The sequence below is a fragment of the Culicoides brevitarsis genome, chromosome 3 (assembly GCF_036172545.1).
Source record: "Culicoides brevitarsis isolate CSIRO-B50_1 chromosome 3, AGI_CSIRO_Cbre_v1, whole genome shotgun sequence".
Classification (NCBI taxonomy): Eukaryota; Metazoa; Arthropoda; class Insecta; order Diptera; family Ceratopogonidae; genus Culicoides; species Culicoides brevitarsis.
The window spans coordinates 32,572,528-32,584,335 of NC_087087.1; the positions used below are offsets into that span (position 1 = coordinate 32,572,528).

An 11,808-nucleotide genomic window follows, 5' to 3' on the forward strand; every position below is an offset into this window, starting at 1 on the left:
ACTCAAAATTGTGCAATTTTCAGATTTTTGTTCTTGACAATAATTTTTTTTTATACTTCAATATTTTTACATATTACAATTTTAAAAATTTATTCAAAATTTTTTGATTTTTTTTTTTTTTCAAATTTTTTTTAATTTTTAATCAAATTTTGCTTATTTTTTACATTGAGTCATTAAAATTTTTAAAAATTGACTTTCGTAAAAAATTTTTGTACCTAAAATGAAACGAAAATTATCTTTTGACTTTAACTCAAACAAAGAAATTTTTTAAACGTTCCTCATCTGAGTCATTCTAAAAATTCTGGATTTTAAGTTTTTGCAACAATTTTTTTGGAATTTCCCTTTATTTTAGCTCTTTGAAAGTATTTTGGATGAATTTCATAAAAAAATTTAAAAAAAAATTATTTCTGTGAAATTTTTTTGACCTTCACCTAAAAACATTTTTGATATTTTTTTTTCATCGAACATCAGATGAGAAAAAAAAGTTACTCAATTTTTTCGAAAATGTCTTTAATTTCATCGAATTTTAAAATTTTTAAAAACCCAAAATCTTTTTTCAGTAAAAAAAAAGTTCAAAAAATCAAAATTTATCTTAATTGAAAAATAAATTGCAAAATGCAGAAACGTAAATCTCTTTTTGCTTTCATTCAGTAGCGATCGTACCTTGAGTGGATGAAAAACTTTGAATGCTCATAATTTTTTCCCGATTAAAAAAATTCATGAAAAAATTAATTAGACAAATAGCTCAGAATAATTAGATTTATTTTTCACAAAAATATTTCCAAAAAATTTTAAAACTTTGTAAAAAATTAAAATTTAATTCAGTCGTAGAGCAAATCGCACTGAACGAAAATCATCCATACCCTTGTTAGAAAAATTAAAAATTTATTGATAAAAAATTAATTTTTTGAAATTTTTTTTCTTTTACTCGGTAGAAAAGATTTCAATCTATCAAGAACATCGAAGCAAATTTTGAAATTTTTCGTAATTTTTCTGAATTTTACAAAATTTCTGAAAAATTTTTATGAATCAACCATCGAACTTTGACGAAAATTTTATTTTTTGTAATAAATTTGAAAGAAACTTGCGGATTTTTGTATTTTTCTGATAGTTTGTTAATTTTTCTAAAAGTTTTCTTGAGATTTTTCATCAAATTTGGAGATATTTCATCAAAATTTGCGAAAATAAGAAACGAGATCGTGAAAATTTGTGAGAAAGAGTCATGAAAGAGCGAAACAATTTCGATGCGACCTACTTCTCGGGCAAAACGGCGCGACTTAAGCAAGTGACGAACAGAGGGCGCTTCACTGATTAAATTTTTCAAAGTTCAAGTTTCGCTTTGCAAACAAATCAAATCTCACTCAAGATGTCTGACGCTGTTGTCGAACCCACACCCGCCGTCGCTGCTGCCTCGCCAGCTGCCAAGAAAACGAAGACGCCCAAAAAGGAAGGCGCCAAGAAGCCCAAAACGAAGCCAACGCACGCCCCAACTGCCACGTTGGTCATGGCTGCCGTCAAGGAGTTGAAGGACCGCAAAGGCTCGTCGTTGTCTGCCATCAAGAAGTACATCGCCGCCAACAACAAGGTCGATGTCGAGAAATTGGCGCCGTTCATCAGAAAAGCCCTGAAAAATGCCGTCGTCGCTGGCAAATTGGTGCAAGTCAAGGGAAAGGGAGCTTCGGGATCTTTCAAATTGCCCGCCAAGGAGAAGGTCGAGAAGAAACCCAAAGTTGCCAAGAAGCCCGCAGCGAAGAAAACTTCCGTCGCGAAGAAGAGCGCCACGAAGAAGGTTGCCAAGAAGCCCGTTGCCAAGAAAAGCACCGAAAAGAAGGAAAAGGCAGTCAAAGCTAAAGTCGCCAAGAAAGCTGGCACCGTGAAACCCAAGCAAAAGGCAACAAAACCAAAGGCAGCGAAGCCCGCAGCAGCAAAGAAGCCAAAGACACCCAAAAAGGCAGCAGCTAAGAAACCCGCAGCAGCGAAAAAACCCGCCGCGAAGAAAGCTGCACCAAAAAAGAAGTAAATTCTTCACGTTTCTAACGCGAAACGCAACTCAAACAAACAATCAGTCCTTTTTAGGACTAACAAATCCCTCCGAAAAAAGTTAAAAATCAATCAAACGAAAGAAAAATTCTTCCAAATGCGAATTTAAGGGCTTCTAAAATTTTTCTAAAATTTGTTTTTCTCGAGAATTTTGATAAAATTTACTTAAATTTGAGTAAATTTCATGATCATTTTAAAAATTAATGAATTATTTTTTCAAAAATTTTTAAATTGAACCAAAAATTATTAAATTTAATTAAAATTAAATTATTTTAACAAAAGTAAAAATATAAAAAAAAAATAGAAAGGGCATATTTTATGTTTCTTTGGTACAAAAAAAAAAGAAAAAAAAAATTTTTTGAACATTTATCATTAAATTCACTCAATTAAGTAAATTTTTCAAAATTTAAAAAAAAAATTATTAAAAAATTTTAAAAAATCTTAAAACAGAGAAAATTTGATGAAATTACGAAAAAAAATCCATAATGAGATATTTTCGTGGGAAATTTTGCAAAAAAATCAGATGTCGACCTTCACTTAAATATTATTTCGCAATTTGATTACCGTCTGATGCTTCCTTAATGAGCACTTTGCACAAAATTAATTACTGCTCAGGACTTTTTTCTGCGAAAAATTGCAGATTATTACAGAAAATTGATATTTTTCCATGAAAACTTCCAGAATTTGTAATTTAAAAAAAAAATATAAAAGAAAAAATTCAAGCTTGGCGTCTCGCAGTTTAGTTTTCATCGTTTTACCTTCGAAAAAAAAATCATGAAAAAGCTCTTTGCGACTGTCGCCAAAGCTGGTTACACTAATTTGCTCATTTTGAAAGATTTGATCCAAAAATAAGCTTGAAATCAGTCAAAAATTATTAAAAATCACGCAAATTGCACCAAATTTCATTTAAAAAATTAAAAAAATCACGAAGCACGGCAAAAATTTTGTTTGAGAATTTTTAACTTTTTTTCGAAAAATTTTGTTGGTCCTGAAAAGGACCTTTTTTTGCGGGAGTTTTTGTCGAAATTTAACCTCCGAAACCGTACAATGTGCGTCCTTGGCGTTTCAAGGCATAGACGACATCCATGGCGGTGACAGTCTTGCGCTTGGCATGCTCCGTGTACGTGACGGCATCCCGGATGACATTTTCCAAGAAAACTTTCAAGACGCCGCGCGTTTCTTCGTAGATCAAGCCGGAAATACGCTTGACGCCGCCACGACGAGCGAGACGACGGATTGCGGGCTTCGTGATGCCTTGGATGTTATCACGCAACACTTTGCGATGACGTTTGGCGCCTCCTTTGCCGAGACCTTTTCCTCCTTTACCACGTCCTGTCATGATTTTTGGTGCTGTTTACTTGTTGAAATACAAACGAAAACTGATGTCGACTCGTTGTGCGTCACTCGTATTTATACCAAAGACCAAAAAAGGGAGGGGGAAACTCGAATTACGCGAAAATTGCAAAAAACTCGCCGGATTTTCGATAAAAAGTTTAAAATTTTACACGAAATTTAAGATAAATTTTTGATTTTTCATATTTTTACAAGAAATTTCGATTAAATTCAATTTCTGAAGAGATTTTTACGAAAAAAGCGGAATTTCAATGCAAACATCTGTCATTCGCTCCCCTCTGTGTATTTGTGCGGTATAAATAGAGATGCTCGTTGCGTTTCTGCTTCATTCGTATTTTGTGTTTGACCAAGTCGAGACAAGAAAAAATCTGAAAAATGGCCCGTACCAAGCAAACTGCCCGCAAATCGACCGGAGGAAAGGCTCCTCGCAAGCAATTGGCGACGAAAGCTGCTCGCAAAAGCGCTCCAGCCACCGGCGGAGTCAAGAAGCCGCATCGTTATCGTCCCGGTACCGTCGCTCTTCGTGAGATTCGTCGCTACCAAAAGTCGACGGAGCTCTTGATCCGCAAATTGCCTTTCCAACGATTGGTTCGTGAAATCGCGCAAGATTTCAAGACTGACTTGCGTTTCCAAAGCTCCGCTGTTTTGGCTTTGCAAGAAGCCAGCGAAGCGTATCTCGTCGGTTTGTTCGAAGACACCAACTTGTGCGCCATCCACGCCAAACGTGTCACCATCATGCCCAAAGACATCCAATTGGCTCGTCGTATCCGCGGAGAACGCGCTTAAATTGTCTCACGATTCAAATTTTTCAAACAAAAAACGGTCCTTTTCAGGACCAACAAAAAAAATCAAGAAAAAGTTAAAGCAAAATCAGATAATTTCACAATATTAGCTAATAATTCTTTGAAAATTTTAACAAATCAAAAAAAAAATTATGAATCATTTTTAAGAATTTGATAAAACTTTAAGAATTCCAAAATTTAAAATTAATTTTTCTTTGAATGCATAATTGAAAATATTTCCAAAGATAATTTGTGATTATATTTTGTTGAAAAAAATTAAAATAATATTTTTTGTAATATTTTCTACAAAGTTCAATTGGATATATGCTCCATAGCTTATGAATTCATTTTTAAAAAAATATTTTTTTGAAAGATTTTTGGTTTTTTAACAATTTTATACACCTAATTTAGAGTCTCTGTGTATATACATATTTTTTAAAATATTTTTTTTTACGGAATTTCTCATCTTAAATCTATTTTTTTTTAATTTTTATTAATTTTTACAAAAATGACCATTTTAAATAATGATTTTTTTTTATTAAACCCTCTTCGATTGTTTTAAAATCTTTGCCAATTTTATTTCAATTATGAAATTTATTTAAAGTTATTGCTCAAAAATTATTGAAGTTGCTTTTGATTATTTGACTTTTTAAAATTCGTTTTTTCTAATTTTTTTAATTCTGCGTCATTTTAGAAAAATATTGAAAAAAATATAAAAATTTAAAGATTATTGAGAAAAACTTAAAAATTCAATTTAAAAGTTTAAAATTGCTCGTTCGAGGTAAAAATTTAATTTTTTTCCTGAATGTCAAAATGAAGCTTTTGCATCAACCCAAAGCTCCGAAAATGATTTTGAGAATTTTAAAAAATAATAATTTTTGTTCGTCACACAAAAAAATAACATATCAAATTGTCGTTAGAATATTTCCCTCCTAAATTTGGCATCCATTTTGAATTTTAAGCAAAGGGACGCTTCTTCTTGTTAAATTTAGTTTTAGACCTTTGAATTAATTTTATGAGCAAAAATATGAAAATATTTTGATTTTTTGTTAACTTTTTGTTGATATTTTTTGTTGGTCCTGAAAAGGACCGTTTTTGAGACGAAAATTGGGTGAATTTACTTGGAGCTCGTGTATTTGGTGACAGCCTTGGTGCCTTCAGAGAGACAGCGTGCTTGGCCAATTCTCCGGGCAACAACAATCTGACGGCAGTTTGGATCTCCCGAGAGGTGATCGTCGAGCGTTTGTTGTAGTGAGCCAAGCGACTTGCCTCAGCGGCGATACGTTCGAAGATGTCGTTGACGAAGCTGTTCATGATGCTCATCGCCTTGGAGGAGACTCCGGTGTCGGGATGCACTTGCTTCAAGACTTTGTAGATGTAGATGGCGTACGACTCCTTGCGGCGTTTGCGGTGCTTCTTGTCGCCCTTCGCGATGTTCTTTTGGGCCTTTCCTGCCTTCTTGGCGGCTTTTCCAGAGGTTTTTGGTGCCATTGTTAGATGTTTCCTTCTTGTTAGTCAAAAACGAACTGATGCCTTTCGACGTTTGCGTTCTCCCTTTTATACGATTTTCGTTCGAACGCAGACTTAAGCAGATGTTCGGAACAACCAGAATGGCGGGAGACACACAAAATTACACAAAAACTCAAATTTCTCCTTGAATTTTTGGATTTTTTCAAATATTTCGTGAAATTCTGATGGAAAATTGTTTAAAATTTCTTTTTTATGAAAAATTTCCAATTTTCATCGAGAATTTTCGAAAATATTTGAGATTTTCAATAATTTATCGTTCGTAACTCCGCCCCTGTCTGCGTTCGAATTTTTTTGTATAAAAGAGGGAGCGTTCCGGAATTCGTCATCAGTTATTCGTAACATCTCGTTGTGTTTGCATCAAAGCTAAAACAAACAAAAAAACTTTAAAAAATGTCAGGCCGTGGAAAAGGAGGAAAAGTCAAGGCAAAGGCAAAGTCTCGCTCGAACCGCGCTGGATTGCAATTCCCCGTCGGTCGTATCCATCGTCTCTTGCGCAAAGGCAACTATGCGGAGCGCGTTGGTGCCGGAGCTCCCGTTTACTTGGCTGCCGTCATGGAATACTTGGCAGCTGAAGTCTTGGAGTTGGCAGGAAACGCTGCTCGTGACAACAAGAAGACCCGTATCATTCCCCGTCACTTGCAACTCGCCATCCGCAACGACGAAGAATTGAACAAATTGCTCTCGGGCGTCACAATCGCTCAAGGCGGCGTCTTGCCAAACATCCAAGCTGTCTTGTTGCCCAAGAAAACCGAAAAATCATCATAAATTATTCGTTCTTGATCTCAAAAACTCACAAAAGGTCCTTTTCAGGACCAACAAAATTATCAAAAGAAAGTTAAAAATTCATTCAAACAATTTAAAAATTTCTCAATTTTAATTTTTCACGATTTTTACTTTTTTTTCTTTTTCCAAAAGAAATTTCAAAAATTATTTAGAAAAATCTTAAAATTTTTCATATGATCTTATGAACTAAGAAGAAATCGTATCGAGCAGTATGAAAAATGCCCAATTTTAAGAAATTTTCTTTAAATTTTTTTATAAATTTTTAAAATTTTTAGGTATGTCTTTATATTTTTCTTTAAAATATTAATTGAAATTGATAATTTTTTGATTTTTCGATAAAAATGTTTATAAACTTCAGGTTTTAGTGCATTTTTAGCATAAAAATATCTAAAATTGAACAATATGTTCAATTAAAATTATATTACAAACCAAAAATGGTTCAAAAATTAATATTTTTTCAAATGAATTCAAACTTTTACGCTTCTATGGGGGTTATTTCGAATTGAAATAAGTAGAAAATGTTTAAAAAAAAATTTTTTCAACAAAATATAATCGAAAATTATCTTTTAGAAAATATTTTTAGGTATGAATTCAAGGAAAAATTAATTGTAAATTTTGAAATTCTTAAAATTTTATCAAATTCTTAAAAATGACTTTTCAATTTTTTTCTATTTTGTTAAAATTTCAAAAGAATCATTATCCAATATTGTGAAATTTGTTGATTTTGCTTTAACTTTTTCTTGATTTTTTTTGTTGGTCCTGAAAAGGACCGTTTTTTGTTTGAAAAATTTGAATCGTGAGACAATTTAAGCGCGTTCTCCGCGGATACGACGAGCCAATTGGATGTCTTTGGGCATGATGGTGACACGTTTGGCGTGGATGGCGCACAAGTTGGTGTCTTCGAACAAACCGACGAGATACGCTTCGCTGGCTTCTTGCAAAGCCAAAACAGCGGAGCTTTGGAAACGCAAGTCAGTCTTGAAATCTTGCGCGATTTCACGAACCAATCGTTGGAAAGGCAATTTGCGGATCAAGAGCTCCGTCGACTTTTGGTAGCGACGAATCTCACGAAGAGCGACGGTACCGGGACGATAACGATGCGGCTTCTTGACTCCGCCGGTGGCTGGGGCGCTTTTGCGAGCAGCTTTCGTCGCCAATTGCTTGCGAGGAGCCTTTCCTCCGGTCGATTTGCGGGCAGTTTGCTTGGTACGGGCCATTTTTCAGATTTTTTCTTGTCTCGACTTGGTCAAACACAAAATACGAATGAAGCAGAAACGCAACGAGCATCTCTATTTATACCGCACAAATACACAGAGGGGAGCGAATGACAGATGTTTGCATTGAAATTCAGCTTTTTTCGTAAAAATCTCTTCAAAAATTGAATTTAATCCAAATTTCTTGTAAAAATATGAAAAATCAAAAATTTATCTTAAATTTCGTGCAAAATTCTCAAGTTTTTATCGAAAATTCAGCGAGATTTTTGCAATTTTCGCGTAATTCGAGTTTCCCCCTCCCTTTTTTGGTCTTTGGTATAAATACGAGTGACGCACAACGAGTCGACATCAGTTTTCGTTTGTATTTCAACAAGTAAACAGCACCAAAAATCATGACAGGACGTGGTAAAGGAGGAAAAGGTCTCGGCAAAGGAGGCGCCAAACGTCATCGCAAAGTGTTGCGTGATAACATCCAAGGCATCACGAAGCCCGCAATCCGTCGTCTCGCTCGTCGTGGCGGTGTCAAGCGTATTTCCGGCTTGATCTACGAAGAAACGCGCGGCGTCTTGAAAGTTTTCTTGGAAAATGTCATCCGGGATGCCGTCACGTACACGGAGCATGCCAAGCGCAAGACTGTCACCGCCATGGATGTCGTCTATGCCTTGAAACGCCAAGGACGCACTTTGTACGGTTTCGGAGGTTAAATTATCGCATTTCTCAACAAACAATCGGTCCTTTTCAGGACCACCAAATGAATCAAGAAAAAAAGTTGAAAAAAAATCAAATATGGATTCTCTTCTCGTAGCGTGTACGAGTTCTGTAGATTTTGCCGAATTTTTTCTCTCAAAGTAACTCAAAACCACTCAATTCACTCACGGCACTCAGCCCCAATGCAGAGAAAAAAATTTCCGACAAATCCCAGTGCAAAAAAAAGAAACATGCCCCAGGTGTCAAACAACGACTTCTGACCAGCCCTAGGTGACAATCAAATGTCGGTACGTGACCCAGCTCACAGAAAATGGTTTTGTACATTTCCCAGCTCACAGAAAAAAATTCTGTACAAACACTATGCTCACATACGGGTTTCTGTAGCGACGTACAGACATCATCGTACCGTGTATGTGTATAGAAACAGACATCCAGCCTGGAATAATGGAAGTGATATTGGAAATCATGGAAGTGATATTAGCGCCTCTCTCGCTCAACTTCTCATTTAACATTGAACCACAACAGAGCGAACATTGAAAAAGAATGAGGCCGTAAAAAATTTGTTTTGTCGCGAAGAAAACTCTTGTTTACCGATCTGCCATAGTCATAAATTAGTCGAATAGGTCGTAAGTGCAACAGTTACCATTAGTTTAGCGAGAATTATCGTCTGGGAGACCCGTGAAAATGTTCAAAACACTCAACTCGAAATTATGCAACTTATCTCAGCTAGGATTAAGACGACGTTTCAATGTGCGAGGATATTCCTTCTACAAAGCCACAGGCGGTATGGAGAAGCCAACATCCTTCTACGACGATTTGTACCGCAAAACGAAGGAAAAATTCGAATGTAAGTCTCTGGCAAGGTCTCTTATTACATAATTTCACTGATTAATTTTATAGCCAAAAAGTTACCAACCGACGTAAACATAAACGGAGTGTTCGCATGCAACGAACTCGATTTGAAGGAAGTTGAAGTGTATGGATTCGATTATGATTACACGCTGGCATGCTATAAACCTTCGTTAGATCGACTTCTTTACACGTTAGGACGAGATTTGTTGATCGACAAGTATAAATATCCCGCGGGAATCCGAGATTTGGACTACAAACCCGATTTTGCGGTGCGTGGCTTGCATTATGACATCGAAAAGGGAGTTTTACTTAAGCTGGATTGCTTCCTTCAAGTCCAATTCGGATCTGTGTTCAGAGGATTGACACCCTTGACGGACGAAGAAGTGCTGGATCTTTATAAAAATCGAATTATTCCTATTGCGTACGTCGAGGGACACACAAAATACTCTTATGTAAGTTTTATTTAAAAAAAAATTATTTAATTTTTAAAAAATTACAAAAAATTAAATTTTTTAAATTTTTTTGATTTTTTTTTCTTGAATCAAATTTTTAAAAATTATTTTTTCACATTTTCTATTTATTTTAAATTTTTTTATTAATTTTTTTTTGTTGAAAAAAAATTACTTTAAAAATAAATTTATTTTTTTTTTAATTTTTTTCTTTTGAAAAAATTAGTCAAAATTGATTTTTTAACATTTTTTAATTTTTTTAATTATTTTTTTTTTATTTTGAAAATTAAAAAAAAATTACTTTTTAACATTTTTTTAACCTTTTTTTGAAACAAATTGCTAAAAATTATTTTTTTTTACAAAAATTGCTAAAAATATTAAATTTGTTTTTTTAATTTTTTTTTTTTTAAATTAAAAAAAAATTCAAATTATTTTTTCGAAAAAAATTTTTTGAATTTTTCAAATTTTTTTTTTCTTTGAAAAAATTTATAAAAAAATTAATTTTTCACATTTTTCATTTATTTTAATTTTTTTTTCTATTGAAAAATTTGTTTAAAATTTTTAATTTTTTCTTGAAAAAAATTGCTTATAATTTTTTTAATAATTTTTTCTTAAATTGTTTAATTAATTTCTTTTTTTATTTTGAAAAAAGTTTTAATTTTTAAATTATTTTTTTTAGAACTCTTCGCCGAAAATGGTTCAATTAGCAGACTTGTTCAGCGTTCCCGAAATGGGTCTCTTGTGCAACGTCACAGAATATTTCGTGCGGAACGGCATCGATTACCATCCAGAAATTCTCTTTCGTGACGTCAAGAATTCCGTGCAAAGCTCGCATCCCATAATGCATGGTCTCGTAACGAAAAACGTTCGTGAATACATTCACGAGAACAAGGATCTCAAATTTTTCTTCCAACGCCTGCAAAATGCCGGCAAAAAATTATTCGTCGTCACAAACAGCCCGTTTTACTTCGTGAATTGCGGCATGACGATGCTAATTGGCGAAAATTGGCGCGATTTCTTCGACGTGGTCATCGTTCAAGCGCGCAAACCGAAATTTTTCACCGAAGATTCGCGTCCCATCCGAATTTATGACGAAGCGAAGGGCAGTCAACGCTGGGATAAAGTCACGAAACTCGAAAAAGGCGTCATTTACTACGAAGGAACGGTGAAGCAGCTCGAAAGTTTGACGGGATGGTGCGGAAATTCCGTGTTGTACTTTGGCGATCATCCGTATTCGGATTTGGCGGATGTCACGTTGGAGCATGGATGGCGCACGGGTGCCATTATCGACGAATTGACGAGCGAAATTGACAAATTGAATCGCGTCGAGTTCAAACGGAACGCAAATTGGCTGCAAATGTTGACGCAACTCATTGAGGATGTGCAAGACGATGAATCGGAAAACTCGAGACAAGCATGCCGAAAATGGATGCTCGAAAGGGATGAATTAAGGATGGAAACGAAGAAAATTTTTAACGAACAATTTGGAAGTGTGTTTCGCACGTATCACAATCCGACGTATTTTTCGCGGAGATTGTTCCGTTTCGCCGACATTTACACAGGGAATATCACCAATTTGATTAATTATTCGGTTAATCACACTTTTTATCCGAGACGGGGAGTCATGCCGCACGAATATTCGTCGTATTTCATGTAAGACTCGTGATTTTTTGCACTTTTTTTGACGAACGGTAACGCTTATTTTCTTGTATTATGTTGAATTTTTATTTTATTTTTAGCTAAATGTTTTTTATGGGACTTTTGAACTTTTATGAACCACGATTTTCTGTTGGGATCAATTTATTTTCTTACATTTTTTGACAAAGACAACGTTAACCAGACCACTTTTGTTGCAATAAATTAAAAATATTGAACGTTAAAAGAATTAAAGCATGTTATTTAGAGACAATAAATAAAACTGATATTTAAATTTACAAAAATTTTGAGTTTACTTTTTCAATGAGTTTTCGGAAAAAAAATAATTTTTTAATTAAATTAAATTAAATTTAATTAATTTAATTATTTTTTTTATTATTTTGAATTAATTAATTAAGTTAATTCAAATAAATTTAAATTTAATTTCTTAATAATTTAAAT

The 11,808-nt window shown here is 34.0% G+C and overlaps 6 protein-coding genes across 7 annotated transcripts; 4 read left to right on the forward strand and 2 right to left on the reverse strand.

Moving 5' to 3' along the window:
• Nucleotides 1-1,321: 1,321 nt before the first annotated feature.
• Nucleotides 1,322-2,062, forward strand: LOC134834022 (histone H1A-like). Its single transcript, XM_063848534.1, has one exon. It carries the CDS (start codon nucleotides 1,367-1,369, stop codon nucleotides 2,018-2,020), a length of 654 nt encoding a protein of 217 aa, XP_063704604.1. The 5' UTR covers nucleotides 1,322-1,366; the 3' UTR covers nucleotides 2,021-2,062.
• Nucleotides 2,063-3,030: 968 nt separating this feature from the next.
• LOC134835789 (histone H3-like) lies at nucleotides 3,031-7,738 on the reverse strand. Its single transcript, XM_063850751.1, has 2 exons — nucleotides 7,357-7,738; nucleotides 3,031-3,390 (listed from the first exon to the last, which is right to left on the reverse strand). The coding sequence occupies exons 1-2, from the start codon at nucleotides 7,703-7,705 to the stop codon at nucleotides 3,068-3,070; spliced, it is 672 nt and encodes a 223-aa protein (XP_063706821.1). The 5' UTR covers nucleotides 7,706-7,738; the 3' UTR covers nucleotides 3,031-3,067.
• Nucleotides 3,739-8,430, forward strand: LOC134835790 (histone H3-like). The gene is made up of 2 exons (XM_063850752.1): nucleotides 3,739-4,117; nucleotides 8,084-8,430. The coding sequence occupies exons 1-2, from the start codon at nucleotides 3,769-3,771 to the stop codon at nucleotides 8,404-8,406; spliced, it is 672 nt and encodes a 223-aa protein (XP_063706822.1). The 5' UTR covers nucleotides 3,739-3,768; the 3' UTR covers nucleotides 8,407-8,430.
• Nucleotides 5,293-5,685, reverse strand: LOC134835788 (histone H2B-like). The gene is given in 2 exon segments (XM_063850750.1): nucleotides 5,293-5,337; nucleotides 5,340-5,685. Coding segments are annotated over 2 exon segments (372 nt in total). The 5' UTR covers nucleotides 5,667-5,685.
• On the forward strand, nucleotides 6,047-6,501 carry LOC134835786 (histone H2A). The gene has a single exon (XM_063850749.1). The coding sequence runs from the start codon at nucleotides 6,096-6,098 to the stop codon at nucleotides 6,468-6,470; it is 375 nt and encodes a 124-aa protein (XP_063706819.1). The 5' UTR covers nucleotides 6,047-6,095; the 3' UTR covers nucleotides 6,471-6,501.
• Nucleotides 8,431-8,932: 502 nt separating the features above from the next.
• Nucleotides 8,933-11,628, forward strand: LOC134833152 (5'-nucleotidase domain-containing protein 3). Of its 2 annotated transcripts, XM_063847379.1 has the most exons (4): nucleotides 8,933-9,257; nucleotides 9,311-9,714; nucleotides 10,391-11,364; nucleotides 11,451-11,628. In XM_063847379.1, exons 1-4 carry the CDS (start codon nucleotides 9,095-9,097, stop codon nucleotides 11,452-11,454), a joined length of 1,545 nt encoding a protein of 514 aa, XP_063703449.1. In that variant the 5' UTR covers nucleotides 8,933-9,094; the 3' UTR covers nucleotides 11,455-11,628. The 2 variants fall into 2 exon arrangements, with proteins under 2 accessions (XP_063703449.1, XP_063703450.1); XM_063847380.1 differs by having other exon boundaries at nucleotides 10,391-11,628.
• The last annotated feature ends 180 nt before the right edge of the window (nucleotides 11,629-11,808 follow it).

What these genes read in the sequence shown, in the direction of transcription:
- LOC134834022 (XM_063848534.1), top strand. Translation starts at nt 1,367, where the DNA reads ATGTCTGACGCTGTTGTCGAACCCACACCCGCCGTCGCTGCTGCCTCG.
- LOC134835790 (XM_063850752.1), top strand. Translation starts at nt 3,769, where the DNA reads ATGGCCCGTACCAAGCAAACTGCCCGCAAATCGACCGGAGGAAAGGCT. An exon ending in GTGCGCCATCCACGCCAAAC is followed by an intron (nt 4,118 to 8,083) that starts GTGTCACCATCA and finishes ACAAGTAAACAG; the next exon opens with CACCAAAAATCATGACAGGA.
- LOC134835786 (XM_063850749.1), top strand. Translation starts at nt 6,096, where the DNA reads ATGTCAGGCCGTGGAAAAGGAGGAAAAGTCAAGGCAAAGGCAAAGTCT.
- LOC134835789 (XM_063850751.1), bottom strand. Translation starts at nt 7,705, where the DNA reads ATGGCCCGTACCAAGCAAACTGCCCGCAAATCGACCGGAGGAAAGGCT. An exon ending in GTGCGCCATCCACGCCAAAC is followed by an intron (nt 3,391 to 7,356) that starts GTGTCACCATCA and finishes ACAAGTAAACAG; the next exon opens with CACCAAAAATCATGACAGGA.
- LOC134833152 (XM_063847380.1), top strand. Translation starts at nt 9,095, where the DNA reads ATGTTCAAAACACTCAACTCGAAATTATGCAACTTATCTCAGCTAGGA. An exon ending in AACGAAGGAAAAATTCGAAT is followed by an intron (nt 9,258 to 9,310) that starts GTAAGTCTCTGG and finishes TTAATTTTATAG; the next exon opens with CCAAAAAGTTACCAACCGAC. An exon ending in GACACACAAAATACTCTTAT is followed by an intron (nt 9,715 to 10,390) that starts GTAAGTTTTATT and finishes TATTTTTTTTAG; the next exon opens with AACTCTTCGCCGAAAATGGT.